The sequence below is a fragment of the Drosophila bipectinata genome, chromosome 3L (assembly GCF_030179905.1).
Source record: "Drosophila bipectinata strain 14024-0381.07 chromosome 3L, DbipHiC1v2, whole genome shotgun sequence".
In the NCBI taxonomy this organism is placed as follows: Eukaryota; Metazoa; Arthropoda; class Insecta; order Diptera; family Drosophilidae; genus Drosophila; species Drosophila bipectinata.
This window is the reverse complement of record NC_091738.1, coordinates 24,857,220-24,877,939: the sequence shown is the minus strand read 5'-3', so window position 1 is coordinate 24,877,939 and position 20,720 is coordinate 24,857,220. Positions and strand designations below refer to the sequence as shown.

General features: G+C 45.3%; 1 protein-coding gene across 6 annotated transcripts in view; it reads left to right on the top strand.

The window, feature by feature from the left end:
- The window catches only part of Myo81F (Myosin 81F), a 550,527-nt gene that overhangs the window by 382,202 nt on the left and 147,605 nt on the right, over window positions 1-20,720 (top strand). For all 6 annotated transcript variants that reach the window (XM_070279498.1, XM_070279502.1, XM_070279501.1 and 3 more), the window contains one exon: window positions 13,295-13,518. In XM_070279498.1, coding sequence (XP_070135599.1) covers window positions 13,295-13,518 — 224 coding nt within the window. The remainder of the gene's footprint in view (window positions 1-13,294; window positions 13,519-20,720) is intronic.

Genomic DNA, 20,720 nt, shown 5'->3' with positions numbered 1-20,720 from the left:
TGTTGATATGAAAACGACTCCTACTGATGTTTTACACATAGGCAAGCGTAGCAAAAAAAGCCTCTTGACTTGTCATTTCAATGCTATTAAGCACGTCCACGCTGAGTTTTTTTTGAACGCTTCAACAATGTCAAACTCAGGATGTTCGTCAATAACTTCTATGAGTTGTCTCTGCAAGGTGCTGATGCCCCTGTTGGTTTTGTTGACATATTCCACAACGTACTGTGCACATGAATACTCTTCGATTATGTATTGAAAGTCCAAGTTTGACCCCAGTACATTCAATAGGAAAGGATTGAAGTAATTATTCAACTTTTCAGAAGGAATACGTTTCACAAAAACTCGTGGCCTGCTTATGGCAGCTCGAAGGATGCTTGTGTATTCTTCATCTGAAGAAATGTCATTGCAGTCATAGAAATGATCTATACTAAGATAATCATTGTCTTCCAGGTTTTTCTTTATTCGCTTGTAACGATTTTTGAGTTCCTTTATATGTATATGTTCTTTTTCTAATGGTATAAGAATAACGGTTTTCCTCATTGGCATGAACAGTGCATCGAAACGACATTGAGGAGTTTGATTGGGACGATTCTTTTTGAAGCACGTGAAGGTGTGTTTGTTGGTTTGAAGTTTAATGTTTACGGAAGCTTCCGATGAATCGACAGAGACCAAAGCATCTATAAGGGCCACAGTAGCATCCTAGTCTGCGCCCAGTGGATCTTTTGGTGCATTATCTAACCATATTAGTGAATGGACATGTGGACTACCACTGTGTTGATGCGCTTAAAGTAATACAGCACACAATATTTTCCAAAGGACTATATCTTCGCGATTGCAAAATCGAAATGATAACATTTATTAATTTCTCGAAATGCAGTGCGCAGGTTACAGCATCTTCGTTAACCAACGTTGTTTTTTCGAAATAATTCAGATTTTCTATCTGTTCTTCTATTAATTGTACGCGCTCTTTCAAATGATGTAGAGTCTGTAATAGCTTTTTCGAACCGATTTCGTTTGCACTCATTGTTAAAAACCTTGTGGGTCTTCCCAATTCCCGCATCATTGCAAAAAGATCTCGCTTGCGATCTGCCCGATACGCTGCTGAATTAGGATTCGGTTTTAAGAAAGCTAAATTTTTATCTAAACAGCTATTAATATAATCTGGTGACATGATAAGGTCTTTGCTTATATTAGTATCAGTTCCTATGAGTTTAGAGTAATTTTTAAAGAATGATTAACCCTCAAACGCATGATCTTAGCCGCGACGTACGGAAGCTTGTTAGGCGTAACATCTCTCCTATCCGATCGATGTACTTCACTTGTCGCCATCATAAAAGCCGTAGCACCAAGCTCTGGACTAAAATCTCTAAATTGTCCGAGGTATATTGATGTTAAATCTTTAGCCAATAATGAGGTCACCAACAAATCCGCAAGCTATGCAACGGCTCTAAAATTGGGTCTTAAAAGTACCGCTCCCACCAATCCAAGATCATCAGTTTCCCCTCATCAACCAGATGAACCGTCTACAAACAAACTTGAAACAATTATATGTAATCTTCAACAAAGTATGATGGAGTTCATGTCATTCATGCAGACAACTATGCAAGATCTTATGCGAAACCAGAACGTTTTGATTGAGCTGCTTGTTGCTCAAAAACAGACTAAATAATCAATGGCTCCACTCCGTATAGCACTGTGGAACGCCAACGGCGTCTCACAGCGCAAACTCGAGTTAACTCAGTTCCTTATTAATTACCATATCGATGTAATGCTCATCGCAGAAACTCATCTCACAAATAAATATAATTTTCAAATTCGAGGCTATCTATTCTACAACACGAATCACCCAGACGGGAAAGCTCATGGAGGCACTGGGATTCTGATTAGTAATCGCATCAAGCACTGCTTCCACAATAGCTTCGCCACTAACTTCATGCAAGCTACATTAATAGATGTGCAAATGGATTCCCGATCTTTAATCCCGATACGGCGGCTTGCCGCCGTATACTGTCCTCCTCGGTTTACAATATCAGAATCCCAATTCATGGAATATTTCAACTCTCTGAGCGAACAATTTATAGCAGCAGGGGACTTCAATGCCAAGCACACGCACTGGGGATCTCGACTTGTGACTCCTAAGGGAAGGCAGTTGTACAATGCAATAATAAAAGCAAGCAACAAGCTAGACTGTGTGTCACCTGGGACACCTACATATTGGCCAACAGATCCTAGAAAACTGCCAGACTTCATAGATTTTGCAGTCACAAAAAACATTCCTCGCAACCTGATAAGTGCCAACTCCTGATCACTCGCCTGTACTTCTTCATCTAAATCTACATCCAGTTGCGGTAGATAAACCATTCAGACTAACAACGAATAAAACCAATTGGTTTAAGGGGTTATATACCTTTTTTATTTTCAAAAAAACGAAAATTTTTTTAGTGGTTTATCTTGAAGAACAACTCCTTGAGAACATTCTCCCAAATTTTCATAGAGATTGGAGCAGTAGAAAAAAAGTTACAGCGCTCCTAATCGCACGCCTCGTTGCGGCTTTGAACGGAACTTGAAACTTTAAACGCGAATATCTCGAAATGGTGTTTCTTGAAAAATGACTTTGCGGTGACATGGATTGGCGGAAAACTACTGAACCGATTTACTTCAAATTTTTTTTAAAATGTTCGTAATGAAATTCTTCTGTGCTTGAACGACCGACTTTTCACGCGCAAACTTTTTTTTCGGCGAAATAAATTTTTTAGTGAAATTTCTAGAGACCAAAACGTTCATTTTTAGCATAAAACGCTGCCATATCCAAACAAAAACAAAAAATTTTAAAATCGATCGTTCAAGCACAAGAGATTACTCTAAACTAATGAAATATTTTTACTTTTATGGTTTAAGTTGACCTGTTTGACCTGGGGAACTGTCACCGCAAGGCTCTAAAAAAAAAAAGGCCTCTGAGGAAAACAGCCACCCCTTAAAAACTATTTAATATTTTTCCACCAAATTGTGCACAAACATTGTTAATAAAGTGTACTATCAAAAAATTAAAACATCCGTGTAATTAAATAATTGCTACATACCTAAAAAAAAATCCGAACTTTGCTCATTTTCTTCGACAAAGAAGGTATATAACCCCTTAAGTACAAAAAATATATAAGTTCGCACATTGAGTTGAATCCACGTTTGAATGACGAAGCTGATATCAACTTATCCACAAACACTCTTGAATCCGTCTTGGTCGCAGCAGCTCGCGTATCAACTCAACAAACGCAAAAAACATCGTACAATAATAGATACACGAACGTTGAAATAGAGCAGCTCGTCCTAGCAAAGCGACGCTCACGGCGAGAATGGCAATCCAACAGATCACCATCCGCAAAACAAAGGTTAAAAGACGCTACAGAGAGGCTCTCAGCTGCACTTCGTCATGAAGAAGAAAGATGTAACGAACTGTCTTTCCTCCTGCTGATCGCTACAATTTGCCGCGACTAGCTCACAGAGTTTCGCGGATCCGTTCCACCGAATTTATAGATTCGACGTGATTGCCCAAGCCCAGAAAGTAATACAAATAGCTTGAAGTTTCCACACTCTTTATTTTGAGAGCTCTTTACACTACAAAAGGCTTTCTTTCTTTTTGATTCGTTGCTCCTTCCGTTCCTGTTGGCTCCGTCGTCGGCGTCCTATGCGGGTTGGCCGGGATATGCTGCCGCTGTTCCGTCGCCGCCGTTACTCCGTCGCCGATGGTACTCCTGTCGCCGCGCTGCCAGCGATTCCGCTACCTGCTGCCCTTTGACTTTGAGAAGACACCCCCTTGGGTCGACTACGACTGATCTGACGGTTGGCTGCGGTCGCTCGCCTCCGCTACACCGGGACACCGTGCATACGCTCCGGTGCCAGGTTTGGGAGTTTGTTTGCTGACTGCCGCCTTCGCTACACCGGGACACCGTGCATACGCTCCGGCGCCAGGTTTGGAAGTTGCCGTGTGACGTCTCCGCTACACCGGGACACCGTGCATACGCTCCGGTGCCAGGTTTGGAAGCCGCCGTGTGCCTGATCTTATCGTCGCGCACCCGCTACACCGGGACACCGTGCATACGCTCCGGCGGACCCGAGTTTGTAGTGGCGGGGCTGGTGACCAGGGTGTTCTCACTTGGTCTGTGACTTGGACGCGAGTCCTTGAGTCGGCCGATCCGTGTTTCGCAGGACCACGCCTGTTGGTTGCGATTCCAGGAGTCGGTAAGGCGTACGCCAGACTTTATCCCTTCCTCACTTCCTCGCAAGGCTACCTGCCGTGTTCGGGAATGGCTCAACTCGACTCTGACGCCTCGGGCTTGTAGAGGAAACCGTCCAGCAACGGATCCTTGTGTCCCTAGTTCTGTATGTCTCGTGGTTACCGGGCGTGTGATCCCAAGTATGCCTCCTTGTTTCGCAGGACCACGCCTGCTGGTTGCGATTCCAGGAGTCGGTAAGGCATACGCCAGACTTTATCCTTTCCTCACTTCCTTGCAAGGCTACCTGCCGTGTTCGGGAGTGGCTAAACTCGGTCTCCCCACCCTGGCTCTGTCTTGTGTCTCGTCCTTTACGTCTCGTGTACACCGGGCGTGCGATCTCGAGTTGGTCTTTCCTTGTCTCGCAGGACCACGCCTGTTGGTTATGATTTCAGGAGTCGGTAAGGCGTACGCCAGACTTTATCCTTTCCTCACTTCCTTGCAAGGCTACCTGCCGTGTTCGGGAATGAACCAACTCGTCTACACGACCCTGGGTTTCCGGAGGAAAGTCCAGCAATGGATCCTTTCCTTATTTTCTTAATCGCTCTCCTTGCGCTTGGCTGTCGGACTCTCCAAAGGCGGTCCTTCAACTCAAACAAAACCCGAATCCTTTTAGAAACGCTCTAACCCTTGAATGGCGGACTCTCCACAGGCGGTCCTCCAACTCAACGCTACAAGCTTCCTAAAAAGACTCGTCCCGAGCCACTCCAGTGGGCCTCCTTTTATACTGACTGGAGCGCCCGTTAATCCTCCTGGATTCTGCTCCTGCCGTTAATCCTGCTTCCAGAATCACGCCACTTTCCCGTTGGCGGGTCGCTGTCCGTGGCCCCTCGTCTCCCTCGGCCACGGATCTCTGCTGCTGGTGCGTGGTGCACCGGTGGGCTTCCAGGGCCCGTTGCACTCTTCGTCGCAACCCCCCCCCCCTCTGCTCCTTGCCGCTCACCCCGCCACACTTTCTAAGGCACGCCTGCGCATCGTGCTGACTCCCCACTGGACTACTTTCCCAACGTTGCCCCGGGACCCGTTACGTTCCACGTCGATTCCTTCTTCCCCCGGGTGGCGCCGTTTACCCTTTCACCTGCCACCGTTACGTTCCACGTAGATTCCGTCCTCCCACGGGTAGCCCTTCGCCAGAACCCACGGTAACTGGCTTTCACCTTTCCCCCCAACCCCCCGTACTGATCCTGGCGACGTTCCCTTGGGCTGCCCGGGTTGTTGACCGGTGGTTGACCCCCTTTTTCCGCCTCCTCGGCCCCCCCCCCCTTGCCCCCGGCTATCTGTCTTCGCGTGTGGGGAGACTAAATCTCGTTTACGGCCGGCTGACTGTGGCTCCACCTTTGTTCTGTGGCCACTTGCCTGTTAAAGGCCTCTTCCTCCTGCGCCAATTCTTCAAACTCCTCTGCTAAACCCATCACCTCCTCTAAAGATGCGCAGGCGTACGGCCTTATGAACATTTTCATTCTTGGCATGCAGTTTTCGACGAGCTTCTCTATCACTTCTTTCGTTGTTTTGCCTAATGGTTTCATTAGTGACTGAAGGTCCACCATGTATTCTTTGAACGGCTCTCCACGACGCTGCTTCCGTTGGCGAACTTGGTCCGCCAACTTCTCGAAGTATCCTTTCGGCAGGAAAAAATTCTCGAAGCTTGCCTTGAACCTCGCCCATGTTGGCCATTCTTCGTCGTTCATGATGAACCATCTTTGGGCCCTGCCCTGCAGTAGTTCTGGCATGGCTCTGGGGATTGTATTTATGTCTAATCCGTATGTCTTTGCGGACCACGTTACTCGGTCCAGGAACTCTAACGGGTCCCCTGTGCCGTCGAAACGAAACGACCAGTCTCGCACCTGTCTGGCTACTTTGGCGTAATCCACCGGGGCCGGAACATACTTTCTCGACTGCGGTTCTATGCTCCTTCCCATTCTTGGATCTGGTACCGCCAGGCTCTCTATAAACTTCTCTGTTTCGCTGGCTGCTCTTTGCCTGGGGGTTGATCTTTGTCCAAACCTTTCCTCTAGGCCGTGCGTTAGCGCCAGTACCTCCTCTTCCTTGGTTTCGTCGACCCACCTCGCCACTGAGGATCTCATCGCTTCCACAGTCCCGTCTGCTGGTAGACCGATCTCTCTACACACTTCGCTCAGCTCCTCCTTTCTCAATGTGTAGATCCAATTCTTTCTTCCCATCTTTCTGCTATGTTATTTTCTAGGCTAAATGCAATCACGAAGTTTGGGCGCCAGGTGTAACGAACTGTCTTTCCTCCTGCTGATCGCTACAATTTGCCGCGACTAGCTCACAGAGTTTCGCGGATCCGTTCCACCGAATTTATAGATTCGACGTGATTGCCCAAGCCCAGAAAGTAATACAAATAGCTTGAAGTTTCCACACTCTTTATTTTGAGAGCTCTTTACACTACAAAAGGCTTTCTTTCTTTTTGATTCGTTGCTCCTTCCGTTCCTGTTGGCTCCGTCGTCGGCGTCCTATGCGGGTTGGCCGGGATATGCTGCCGCTGTTCCGTCGCCGCCGTTACTCCGTCGCCGATGGTACTCCTGTCGCCGCGCTGCCAGCGATTCCGCTACCTGCTGCCCTTTGACTTTGAGAAGACACCCCCTTGGGTCGACTACGACTGATCTGACGGTTGGCTGCGGTCGCTCGCCTCCGCTACACCGGGACACCGTGCATACGCTCCGGTGCCAGGTTTGGGAGTTTGTTTGCTGACTGCCGCCTTCGCTACACCGGGACACCGTGCATACGCTCCGGCGCCAGGTTTGGAAGTTGCCGTGTGACGTCTCCGCTACACCGGGACACCGTGCATACGCTCCGGTGCCAGGTTTGGAAGCCGCCGTGTGCCTGATCTTATCGTCGCGCACCCGCTACACCGGGACACCGTGCATACGCTCCGGCGGACCCGAGTTTGTAGTGGCGGGGCTGGTGACCAGGGTGTTCTCACTTGGTCTGTGACTTGGACGCGAGTCCTTGAGTCGGCCGATCCGTGTTTCGCAGGACCACGCCTGTTGGTTGCGATTCCAGGAGTCGGTAAGGCGTACGCCAGACTTTATCCCTTCCTCACTTCCTCGCAAGGCTACCTGCCGTGTTCGGGAATGGCTCAACTCGACTCTGACGCCTCGGGCTTGTAGAGGAAACCGTCCAGCAACGGATCCTTGTCTCCCTAGTTCTGTATGTCTCGTGGTTACCGGGCGTGTGATCCCAAGTATGCCTCCTTGTTTCGCAGGACCACGCCTGCTGGTTGCGATTCCAGGAGTCGGTAAGGCATACGCCAGACTTTATCCTTTCCTCACTTCCTTGCAAGGCTACCTGCCGTGTTCGGGAGTGGCTAAACTCGGTCTCCCCACCCTGGCTCTGTCTTGTGTCTCGTCCTTTACGTCTCGTGTACACCGGGCGTGCGATCTCGAGTTGGTCTTTCCTTGTCTCGCAGGACCACGCCTGTTGGTTATGATTTCAGGAGTCGGTAAGGCGTACGCCAGACTTTATCCTTTCCTCACTTCCTTGCAAGGCTACCTGCCGTGTTCGGGAATGAACCAACTCGTCTACACGACCCTGGGTTTCCGGAGGAAAGTCCAGCAATGGATCCTTTCCTTATTTTCTTAATCGCTCTCCTTGCGCTTGGCTGTCGGACTCTCCAAAGGCGGTCCTTCAACTCAAACAAAACCCGAATCCTTTTAGAAACGCTCTAACCCTTGAATGGCGGACTCTCCACAGGCGGTCCTCCAACTCAACGCTACAAGCTTCCTAAAAAGACTCGTCCCGAGCCACTCCAGTGGGCCTCCTTTTATACTGACTGGAGCGCCCGTTAATCCTCCTGGATTCTGCTCCTGCCGTTAATCCTGCTTCCAGAATCACGCCACTTTCCCGTTGGCGGGTCGCTGTCCGTGGCCCCTCGTCTCCCTCGGCCACGGATCTCTGCTGCTGGTGCGTGGTGCACCGGTGGGCTTCCAGGGCCCGTTGCACTCTTCGTCGCAACCCCCCCCCTCTGCTCCTTGCCGCTCACCCCGCCACACTTTCTAAGGCACGCCTGCGCATCGTGCTGACTCCCCACTGGACTACTTTCCCAACGTTGCCCCGGGACCCGTTACGTTCCACGTCGATTCCTTCTTCCCCCGGGTGGCGCCGTTTACCCTTTCACCTGCCACCGTTACGTTCCACGTAGATTCCGTCCTCCCACGGGTAGCCCTTCGCCAGAACCCACGGTAACTGGCTTTCACCTTTCCCCCCAACCCCCCGTACTGATCCTGGCGACGTTCCCTTGGGCTGCCCGGGTTGTTGACCGGTGGTTGACCCCCTTTTTCCGCCTCCTCGGCCCCCCCCCCTTGCCCCCGGCTATCTGTCTTCGCGTGTGGGGAGACTAAATCTCCTCACAAAGATTCCAAAAACATTAAATAGAACAGTTATCCCCAATGAGCTCCGAGTTCCCACTTTGGAGAGCACACTCATCTCTCTGCGCACCAATCGAATCTGCAATGCCAACAAGGACATCCACAGGCAACTGGGCTCGAAGCGACGAAGAAAGAGCCGTCAGATTCGCAGAGCATCTTCAAAATGTATTTCAGCCCAACACATCATCAAACGTGATCTCACTGCCAGCAACAACAGATATCGACACATCAACATATGAACCTATTGTATTTAGGCCACATGAGTTACTCAACATCATAAACGAACTCTACCCAAAAAAATCTCCAGGATGCGATTCATCAATTCGGTTTTCGAGAAAAACACGGAACCATTGAGCAAGTCAACCGCATAACCTCAGAAATCCGAAATACATTCGAACAAAGGGAGTACTGCACTGCGATATTTCTGGACGTATCACAATCTTTCGACAGAGTATGGTTAGAAGGTCTAATGTACAAAATTATAGAAATGCTCCCAACACTCACAAACTTCTGAAGTCAGAAGTTCATTATTCATTAAGTCACTTATTCTTAACAACACAGTGGTCCCGATAGCAAATGTAATAACATATCTTGGCGTACACCTCGATAGACGGCTTACCTGGCGCAGCCACATTGAACGCATTTAAAGCACAAAGCCAACAGCCTCCACTGGCTTATCAATAGCCGCTCGCTCCTTAGCTTGGACTACAAGGTACTCCTATATAACACCGTTTTGAAACCAATCTGGATGTACGGCTCCCAGTTGTGGGGGAATCCCAGTAACAGCAGTGTGGATATAATGCAAGGAACCCAGTCAAAAATTCTCAGGACCATCACCGGGGCCCCGTGGTACGTTCGGAATGAAAACATTCACAGGGACCTTCACATACCACTCGTCAGAGAAGAGATAGCACAAATCAAAACAAAGTAATACAGAAGGCTATCTATCTTAGTACATCTAAATCATTTCGCGAGAGCCCTCACGCAAGTTTCCAGCAGTTCTCGTCTTCGCCGCAACGACCTCCCAATCCAGCGCTAATTATTAGGACCACGTAGTCTCTATTCAGTTCAAAACAAACTGTTAGATATTGTATTATTTTAAGATTTGCAACCTTATTGTTAGACTCATAAAGAGTGATCCAATAAAAACAAACCAAGCTTACAAAAAAAAAATATATTGATGAAAACGAAAGTTCTTCCGCGTGTTTATCGAAAAGTAAACTTTTTGGTACATTGCATTCACCAGGTGCGATTTGTAAAAACTTGTCTTCGTTCCACAGCAACGTTTGCTGCTGCGCTATTAGACTTTCTTCAATTGGAATATGTTCACTCAATTCGTTAATGTTAATACGTCCATTCATTAACATTTCTCGGGGAACAGTATCGCGTTGTGTTTGACTATCGCTGTTAACGCTCGCTTCTGGGACAGGTGTATAGTCAATCTGAGTATCCTGTTCCACATTTTCAAGGAAAGATCTGTCGATTCTGATTTCATAAAATATGTATAGTGGTTGATGAATGAGGTATTCTAACCAAACTTTGATTTCTGCTTTCTTCACAAACCCTTGCAAGTGACTCGACTTGTGTATCAATTTCTTCTTAATGTGAACGTTGATGCAAAAACCATCATCTACGTTCCTTGGTAAAACACTCACCATATTATTCACCGATTGCATGAATGGTAGTCGAGGCGAGATTAATCTTTCGGCGATAATATTTAGTTTGGGCAAATACGTGGGTCTCTCCGGATATATGAAGCCGTTGTGAGTCGAGAGTGTTGGAATTTTCCCTTTCTGAATGCTTCTTTTGCAAGTTGAACATAGTTTTGCATCAGCAACATTTGGAAGAGTCTGAAAAACATATTACATATTACTTACAACCATTGCTTATAATTATTTGCTGACTATCATTATGACAAAGTCAAGATTTTACTTCAAACTTACTGTAATTTGTGCAAGTATTGTTTCATCGGCAGGGCTCGCTTTTATGAAATCTTTTTTGAACCAAAGACGGTCACATACGTTGCAGGCATGGCCAAAAGGATTTGCAATGAGTTTATTCTGGAACTGTTTATGCGCTGATTTGTGAGTGATGAACTCTTTGTAAGGAGAAACAAAGTCATCATCAAATTCCATGTTTGTTTCACCATCATTATCACTATCCGTATCAAAATCCATATCACTTTGTGATTCATTGTTAGGAAGTTCCTGGGAAATATCTGCATGCTGCAACCATGAACTCACAGTTAACCAACTCACTATTATCGACTTTTTCTTTTCATTCTTTCGAAAATGATTATTACATTATCCCAATTATTCCTATTGCATTATCATTAGCATGATTCGTATGTGTTGTTCTTGCGTTTTGTACAGGTGCGTCTTGAATCTCATCAATCCCATGTGGAGTCCTTGTCCGTCGGATAGGTGCCTCGCGAATTCCATCGATCCCATTTGTGGTCATGTAAATTCTTACAAAATAAAATTTTTATATATATTATTATTAAAATCTGTGAGAATCCCGATCAATGTATGTATTTTGTGTTATTGGTTGAGACTGTCGATGCACCTGTACCGTATGTTGTATATGTTGTGGACCATAATCTGGGCTAAGGACTGCAGCACCAGTTTATATCGATTTCAACAATTTCTGACGTTCTCGGTACGCTTTACTAATCGCAGATCGCGTTTTAAATGGAGGTTTCGGAGGCCGTGCGAGCTTTCGACGATGTCTGTAATTCCTACTGTATTCAGCCCATTTCGTTATTGTGGGCTTCGGCTCTGCATTTGTTGCTGCACTTGATGCTTGAAGCGCGTCCACATTCGAATCCGTTGAAGAAACCACGTCCCTAGATCATATATTAGTGTTATTATTTTCCAAAAAATTTTATATTCCGATTAAAAAGCTTATTGATGAAATCCCCCATTCCCCCATATTTACTTAATATTTATTTACCTTGGATTGCCACTCTGACTCATTTTTCCCGTAACTTAATTGTTTACCAACTGAAGATGGGGAGGACGGCGTGTCTCGGTGGCTCTCTCACATCGTTCAGCGCTTGCAATGCGAGAGAGCGACAGAGAGAGCGAATAGGCGAGAGTGGGAAGGAGCGGCATTCGACGGATTTCGGTAACGCCCCAGACGACCAAGGGGCGCTCGAGAAACGATTTATTAAACTAAATAGAAAAGACAGAAAGATAACTAAGAGGAATTAGTTTGGAAAGTTAAAATACTTTTTTTGAAGTGAAACTTCTTAAGGCGCTTCGAGCAGCTGCTCCTTCCCACTCTCGCCTATTCGCTCTCTCTGTCGCTCAGCTCGCATCGCAAGCGCTGAACGATGTGAGGGAGCCACCGAAACACGCCGTCTCTCCCCTTCTCTCTCGAATGCCTTTCTTTCTCTCCTGTTTGCTCTATAGCAAACTACCCACGCCGTGCATCAGCCGTTCAGTAAATGTGAAGCGAGGTTGGGATATTGCGTTGACCTTTGATTCGCACTGAACGAAGCAATATTATTGTTTTTAACAATATCGCTAAATTGAAGGAATATACGTATTACGGCTATGGATTTTTCTTTATTGGGTAACTATTCAGAGGAAATTCAGTGTGTGTTGGTGAACAATTAAGTAACGGGCAAAATGAGTCAGAGTGAGACTGATGTGACGCAAACTTGCGCATCAGATGCGACTCATCAACAGATAGTTGTCTCCAATGTGCCTGATGAAATACATGGCAATCCAAGGTAAATATATATTAAGTAAATATATTAAGATGAAATACATCACGAATGGGGGATTTTGAATACATAACCTCGTTAACGTGTGGGTTTGAAAAGAAAATTAACTAAACTCGTTATTAATACATAGTCCCGGTAAATTGGTTTATCGCGTTCTTTCTGTCATCAATACGATTTTAATCGGAATATAAAATTGATTGGAAAATAATAACACTAATATATGATCTAGGGAAGTGATTTTTTCAACGGATTCGAATGTGGACGCGCTTCAAGCATCAAGTGCAGCAACAAATGCAGAGCCGAAGCCCACAATAACGAAATGGGCTAAGTACAGTATGAATAACAGACAGCGTCGAAAACTCGCACGGCCTCCGAAACCTCCATTTAAAACGCGATCTGCGATTAGTAAAGCGTACCGAAAACGTCAGAAATTGTTGAAATCGATTAAAACTGGTGCTGCAAACATTATGTCATCAAAAGAAAAGCTACAGCGAAAAGTCACTCAGCCCAATACGCCTGTTGCTCCAGTCCTTAACATTTTTTGAATGAAGGAAATCGGATCTATGCGACAAGAGGTTTGAAAACATGGTTCCGAGAAAAACGCGTTTAAAGTTTTTAGAAACTTTGCCTTGAGATAGCTTTCTTGTTATCATGGGTATGTTTGACGCTCTAGCTCAAGAAATACGCGTCGTATCGAAATATCCCTTGGCACGTATATTCTACACATATGTAACTTTCATTTTATCTAAAAAAAAAAATCGAGTTTTTCAAAAAAATCCAAAAAGAACCTCCCCTTAAGCTTAAAAGGTTTGTTAACTAATGGGTGGAATAAATGAGATGAGTACCGGGTACCATATAGCCGTTCTTTCATGTTTTACCTCTATTTATTAAAAATACTTTTATTTTAGGAGCTCTGGAAATACATGAAAGGCGATCTTGGTTCTGAACGTGAGTTACAAATTATTCAATATATTATTGGATTAGGAATTGAGAGAGAAGAGCTAAGGGATGAAATATTTGTTCAATGTATACGCCAAGCAACAAACAATCCGAGTGTCGATTGGACTGACCGAATTTGGCTTCTTATGTGTTTAATAATTGTCGCATTTCAGCCAAGTAAACAACTTTTCAGGTAAAATATAACGTTATTTGTTTTTGTATCTACTATTCGTATGTATTTTCCAGCAGTCGGAGTCTGTTACTATGTTTATGGGATGGCAATAACAAATTCTTGAAAGCGTGATATAGAAATAACCCCTGTTTTAGCGACACATATTATTTCGTGATTTGATTTTATTAGAAATGCCAGCCGTATAAAAATAGGAATTTTACTCTGAAAAAAAAGAAAAAAGTAAAGAAACCAAGCAATGCGATTCATAAACTATTATCATTATTATCTATTATCTTAGAAAATTCATTTCCAAAGTCGCTCAGTAGAAATTTTATGTAATTTCATTTACATATACATTATTTCATATACATAGATATCGCAAATATCCGATATTTCTTGGTAAAAGGAATAAATATAAAATTTGTGTTAAAGAAATTACTTTGACAATAATTCTCATATTAATCAGCCAATTTTATTCCATATTTGCGATTTATATCCGAGCCCATATATATCTTCGAATACAAACTGCAACTTAATTTAACTGAAGAGTAAATTAACTTCGGCAAGAACTGAAGTTATATATATATTTTTTTAATTGGCAGCGTCTCCGGTATGAAGGTAGAGGATCCTGAAACCTGAGAGGCAGAAGGCAGAAATGAAAATAATAAATAGGAGAGATCCTGAAAATAATGACAATAATAAATAGGAAAGATCCTAGAGAACTGCCTTTTGGAAGACCAGAGGAGGTGACAAATGGACTTGAGATAGCGTATCCAATAAAAACGTGGCATGGGCGGTCAGCCAGATAAGACTCGAACCAACTTAAAAGGCAGGAATGAATACCTAATTTATATAAATTGGCCAGAAGGGCAGCATGACACACTTTTTCAAAGGCTTTGGAGAAGTCAGTGTAAAAGGCATAAACCTAAAGTCGGGTTTCAAAAGCCTCAAAGCATTGCTTAGAGAAGACCGCTAAATTAGTTGTAGTAGACCTCACAGGCAAGAAACCATGTTGGTTGGGGGATATAAAATTACGAGCCAGAAATGTTAATTTTTATACCCTTGCAGAGGGTATTATAATTTTGTCCAAAAGTGTGCAACGCAGTGAAGGAGACATCTCCGACCCTATAAAGTATATATATTCTTGATCAGGATCACCTCCTGAGTTGATATGAGCATGTCCGTCTGTCCGTCTGTCCGTCTGTCCGTCTGTCTGTTTCTACGCAAACTAGTCTCTCAGTTTTAAAGCTATCGTCTTGAAACTTTGCACACACCCTTCTTTCCTTTGCACGCAGTATATAAGTCGGAACGGCCCGGATCGGCCGACTATATCCTATAGCTGCCATATAACTGATTGATCGGAAATGGTATAACTTTGGTATTTTTAGAGTTAGAGAGTTCAAATTTTAGGTGAGAGCTATTTTTGGCAAAATAATACGACATGCCAAATTTCATAAGGATCGGCCGACTATATCCTATAGCTGTCATATAACTGAACGATCGGAAATGACCCAACTTTCGTGTTTTTGAAGATAGAAAGCTGGAATTTAGTACAGACTCTATTTTTGGTCAGTTGATCCAACCTACCAAATTTCATTAGGATCGGCCGACTATATCCTATAGCTGCCATATAACTGAACGATCGGAAATGGTATTTGGTAGAAATATCAACTTTCGTATTTTTGAAGATAGAAGCTTGGGACTTTTTTTAGATTTTGTATTGTAATAAATTGGAGTATATATTCCTATTCCCATAAGGATCGGCCAACTATATCCGATGTTTGCGATATATATCCGGTTTTAACTGCAAGGGTATATAAACTTCGGCTTCGCCCGAAGTTAGCTTTCCTTTCTTGTTTAGTAACTATCCGCTCCAGTATCTTAGCGACGTTGCAAATTTTGGCTATAGGTCGATAGTTGGTAACATTAGACCTTTGTGAATAGGCTTTACAGAAGTAATCTTCCACCGATAGGAGAATCTACCAGATGAGAGCGACAAGGAGAAAAGCAGTTGAAGGGGAGTAGAAAGAGAAGCCGTACGCTTCTTTAGAAAGAATGGGGAGATACTATCCAAGTCAGGTAAGTGCGGTTCGGTAAAATGTCCTGTGGCTTCAACTAGGTCACAGTCCAATACCTCCATGCTACTCACATTGAGAAAAGGCTCAATGCTAAGAAGAGTTTCATTATCACTCCAAAGAACCTTCGGCACCAAGTTAAAGGCAAAGTATTTTGCAAAAAGTTCAGAAACGCACTGATCCGCCCTGGATCCTAAAAAGCTTTAGGATTGGATCAAAGGCTAGCTTCGACATCGGATATATATTAATTGTAAAGAAACTTATTAAGGAATTCAAATTCCCGCTTAAATTGCCGGTAAAGCTCTCCTGCTCGAGGCTTCTCTGTCTTTATAAATCGTTAGAAATGCTTATCCCTTCTATTCTTTAAGTTTTTTAAACCTTTTGTGCACCAGGAAAGCCTATAGGGGCAACCAAGAACTTAATATAACAATTATCGATTGATTATTATTATTATATGGCCATGACAACCCTTTTATCGGGTCGCGGCCTGAAGCGCAATGTGCGTTCGCGTTCGGGGTCGTCCTCTCCTTCGTGTCCCAACAATCACCGCATCAAACACCTTACGGGCCGGAGCGTCTTCATTCATACGGGCAACGTGGCCCAGCCAGCGAAGTCAACATCACCGTACAGCTCATACAGCTCGTGGTTGTATCTGATGCGATAAACATCGTCCACGCAGATTGGGCCAAAGACTTTACGAAGAATTTTCCTCTCGAACACTCCAAGAGCAGCTGCATCTGATTGCGTCACTGTCCAGCACTCCGCACCATATAGGAGTACTGGAAGAATGAGCGTCTTGTAGAGTGTGATTTTTGTGCGTCGAGAGAGAGCTCTACTATTAAACTGCCTACTGAGCCCAAAGTAACACCTGTTGGCAAGTGTTATTCTCCGCTTAATCTCCAGACTGACATCATTTGTGCTTGTTATAGCAGTGCCTAGGTAGATAAACTCCTTGACGGACCCAAAGCTATAGTTTTCTGCAGTCAGCTGAGAATCAAGGCGCCGCGATTCTCTGCTAGAGCACCATAAACTTTGTTTTCTCCATATTCACTGCTAGTCCTACTTTTGCTGATTCCTTTTCAATAGCCCCGAAGGCTCCTGTGACATCACGCTTGGTGCGGCCAATGATATCAATATCATCAGCGTAACCAAGGAGCTGGACACATCTGTTGGTTAATATCGTGCCCGACCGATGTACACCAGCCTTTCTTATAATACTCTCCATTAAAATATTGAAAAATATACAAGACAGCGAGTCACCTTGTCTGAGGCCACACTTGGTAATAAAGGTTTCGGATTGGCCACTTCCTACCTTGACAGAGCTGATGGTGTTGCTCAATGTCATTCTGCAAAGTCTAGTCAGCTTTGCTGGTATACCAAGCTCAGACATGGCGGCATATAGGCGATCTCGCCGGGGGCTATCAAATGCAGCTTTGTAGTCGACGAAGAGATGGTACGTGTCGATCTGGTTTTCGTAAGACTTCTCCAGGATTTGGCGCAAGGTGAAAATCTGGTCAACAGTGGACTTGCCAGGCCTGAACCCGCACTGATAAGGTCCAATCAGTGCTTCAGCATGGGGTTTCAGTCTTTCACACAATACGCTCGTTAGGACCTTGTATGCAACTGGAAGAAGACTAATTCCGCGGTAGTTGGTGCGCACCGTAGCATCACACTTCTTCAGGATGGGACAGATCATGCTGAGGTTCCAGTCTTCGGGCATGCTCTCCGTGAGCCATATCTTACTGATTAGTTGGTGCATGCTCCCTACCAACATATCACCAGCTGCCTTAAACAATTCTGCCGGCAGGCCGTCAGCACCTGCAGACTTGTTGTTTTTAAGCCGTTGGATTGCATCCTTGACTTCGATATGACTTGGGATTGGCACTTCAATATCAGTGCCATAGATTGGGGTTCGTGGATCATAGTCTTCAGAGTCTGTGCTTGAGCCAGATAACAAACTCGAGAAGTGATCCCTCCATAACCTCAGCACGACCTCTGTTTCTGTGACAAGATTTCCATCATTGTACCTGCACGCCACTGTACCAGTCTTAAATCCTTGGGTCAGACGCTTGACCCTCTGGTAGAAGTTACGTGCTTCATTTCTGCATCTGCTGCTCTCTGTGCTCTCACACTCTCGCCTTTCCTGCTCTTTCTTCTTGCGTCTGAAAAGGCGTTTTTCGTCTCTTCTTCTCGACCTGTAGACATCCACAATCGCTCGTGTCGCCCCAGCTTGTAGTGTTCTTCCGTAGGCGGCATCCTTTGCAGCTGTTGCGTCATGACACTCCTGATCGTACCATGGATTCCTTGATAGAGGTCGCTGGAATCCAAGCACTTCTTCTGCCGAAGCTCGCAGGGAGTGAGATATGAGCGCCCACATATCGCTTATGTCTTCAGGTATTGAAGGTGCTCGGCTTAATAGCCCCGAGACGTGAGTGGAGAATGCATTCTTCGCCTGTTGTGATTGCAGCTTTCCGATGTCCAGCCTTCTTAACGCACTTCGACGTGCAATCTTCGCCACACATAGCCGTGTGCGAATCTTAGCTGCAACAAGATAATGGTCGGAGTCGATGTTGGGACCCCGACAGGATCGCACGTCGAGTATATTAGATGCGTGCCTTGCATCGATCACAACATGATCGATCTGATTTCTGGTCAGTCGATCGGGAGAGAGCCAAGATGCTTTATGGATGTCCAAATGACGGAATCCAGTACTACGAACTACCATATTATGCGCAGCTGCAAAGCCTATTAATCTGAGACCATTGCTCGAGGTGGTCTCATGTAGGCTAAATCGCCCGACGGTGGCACCAAAGATGTCTTCTCGTCCTACCTTGGCATTAAAATCCTCGAGGAGAATTTTAATGTCATGGGAAGGACAGCGGCCATAAGCTCGGTCGAGCTCCGCATAGAAAGCGTCCTTGGTGGCATCATCCTTTTCCTCCGTTGGGGCATGTGCGCATTATCGATTGAGCCATCCGAAAAAAGGGAAACCCAATCAAAGGCTGAAATAGAGGCTGAAATTAGTATCATTCAGATGATAATATGGAATAGGTGAAGCAGAAGGCAAAAAACTATAAAACTCAATATGAATTACTAACGGCTCGTGGTGCATATCACATACACTTACTGGTACATTGCATAATTCTACTTTACTATTAACCACGTTATTTAAAAATATAAGATCAGAAATTTTGTATAAATCATTAAAAATACTATTTACTTGGGAGAGGCCCAGACTAAAAATATCATCTAAAACTATAATTTCATAACTTTGGTGAACGTTGCTAGGCAGCATGCAGGGAGACTCCTGGTCCCGCGACCTGGAGCCTAAATTGAAATCGCCAGCTACCATCAAAGCAGTAGGGTCCGACGTTCTAGCAGAGACACTAGTGATGTTTTCCATATGCGCCTGATAGATGCTAAATGCGCTGTTTGAAGGGAAATACAACGCAATGATGACGAACGGGCCATGGGCGCCCTGGATTGAAACGGCAAGCTGATCCAGGGTCGGCCACCGGAAGGGGTATCGGTGCAGCCTCAATATGTCGACGGATAGCGATGATCACACCGCCTCCTCTCTAGGTACTGAGTGCATGTCGATCTTTTCAAAATAGATGAAACAAGTTGGGCACAAAGAACTCAGAAGAGCTAAAGTTGTCATTGAGCCACGTTTCCAAACTTGGTCCTTTGTTGGGACTTGGTCCTCATTCCCGATATATTTTGAAATATAACTTTTAAGCATAAATAAACATCTTTAATCGGCGAAAAGAAGGCACCAGCAAGTGGCCCAGCGAAAAGAGATAAGATGAGCAGCAATGCTGATAACGTCTCGATTACCATCGTCTTGTTTTTCCTGGACATCCACAAGTGTAGATAAGAAGTAAACAACTCGCCTTGAAAAAAGTTGTTGTTGTTGAAGAATATCGATCGAGAATAGCAAGCGAAGCTAATTATTGGCGGAATTGAAGACAGCGTCAACCGTTACCATTAACTCCCACGCCGTTTGTTGTCGGTAGCGCAGCAGAGAGCAACCAGGGTGACAAACTGAAGAAGTAACGGCGCCAGCGGCGCCACTTACTGGAGGTTTTTTGAAGATTGCGATTGTGGTAAAGGTAGAATCGCCGGGAGGTCAATAACCTTAGCAGGCTCTATGGACAAACAGGCTGACTTTTACCGACATAGGCCAAAAATCATCGTTGAAGACTATAGGGAAATGTTGCTCCGGATCTCCCAATTTAAAATTGAAGAACTTGAGGGCATTGATGTCAGCATCCTTTTTGATCAGCCTAGCACAGGCTAAATCACTTGGCTCCATATTCAGCTTATCTGCGACAAACTTGCATAGTGCATCCGGTTGGGTAGACGTCGTGAATTTCAAGGTATTTCAAGGTGGGAAGGACTTAAAGCTGAGCGCAACTGGGAGCTTTTCCCACATAGCGCCTATTAGGGTTGATCCGCTTCTTCCTCGGGACAGCCCCCTTAGATGCCGTTGGGGCCTGGCCCAGTGTAGCCTTTTTGTTCCCAATGCTGGTAGGCATAGGAGGTGGAGCAGTAACATGCACCCCAGTCGAAGATGCGCATCCAGCGGGTCCAGCCGCTCCATTTACCAGGGCATGGTCCACTTTGGCATTAAGGCTTTCGAAAAGGGATTCCAGACCCAGAACTTTATGATTTAGCTAATTTATTTTGGAATGCGAATCATTTCTAATGAAGCAGCTGCCACATTAAGTTCGGAAGCGGTGTGGTAGGCACGCCGGCAGATCGACGCGCACCGAACGGACTCACACCCACGAAGTTGGGTAGCAGTCACTTCTGCACTGTACTCGGCGCACACGAGAGGCGACATGAGCGAAAAAGTAAACGTCCGAAATCAAAGAAAGCTAGATGCAGACTGAAGTGGACAAGGGAGGTCCTGCCTGACTTCAAACCGGAAAACGCCCAGCCGCAGCCGTCCAACCGCTCTTTTGCCGAAGTGACGAAGGGAAGAACCTTTATTGGAGTCCTGGACAAGGGCTCCAAGGATGGGCTCATCCTCAAGGACCTTTGGCGACGAGTGGTAAACGAGTTGCATGAGCGCTTCGTGGAGGAGATGCTGCGATGCAGAGGACCCCCACCAGAAGGCGAAGACGCAGGAAGGTATCAGGGTAG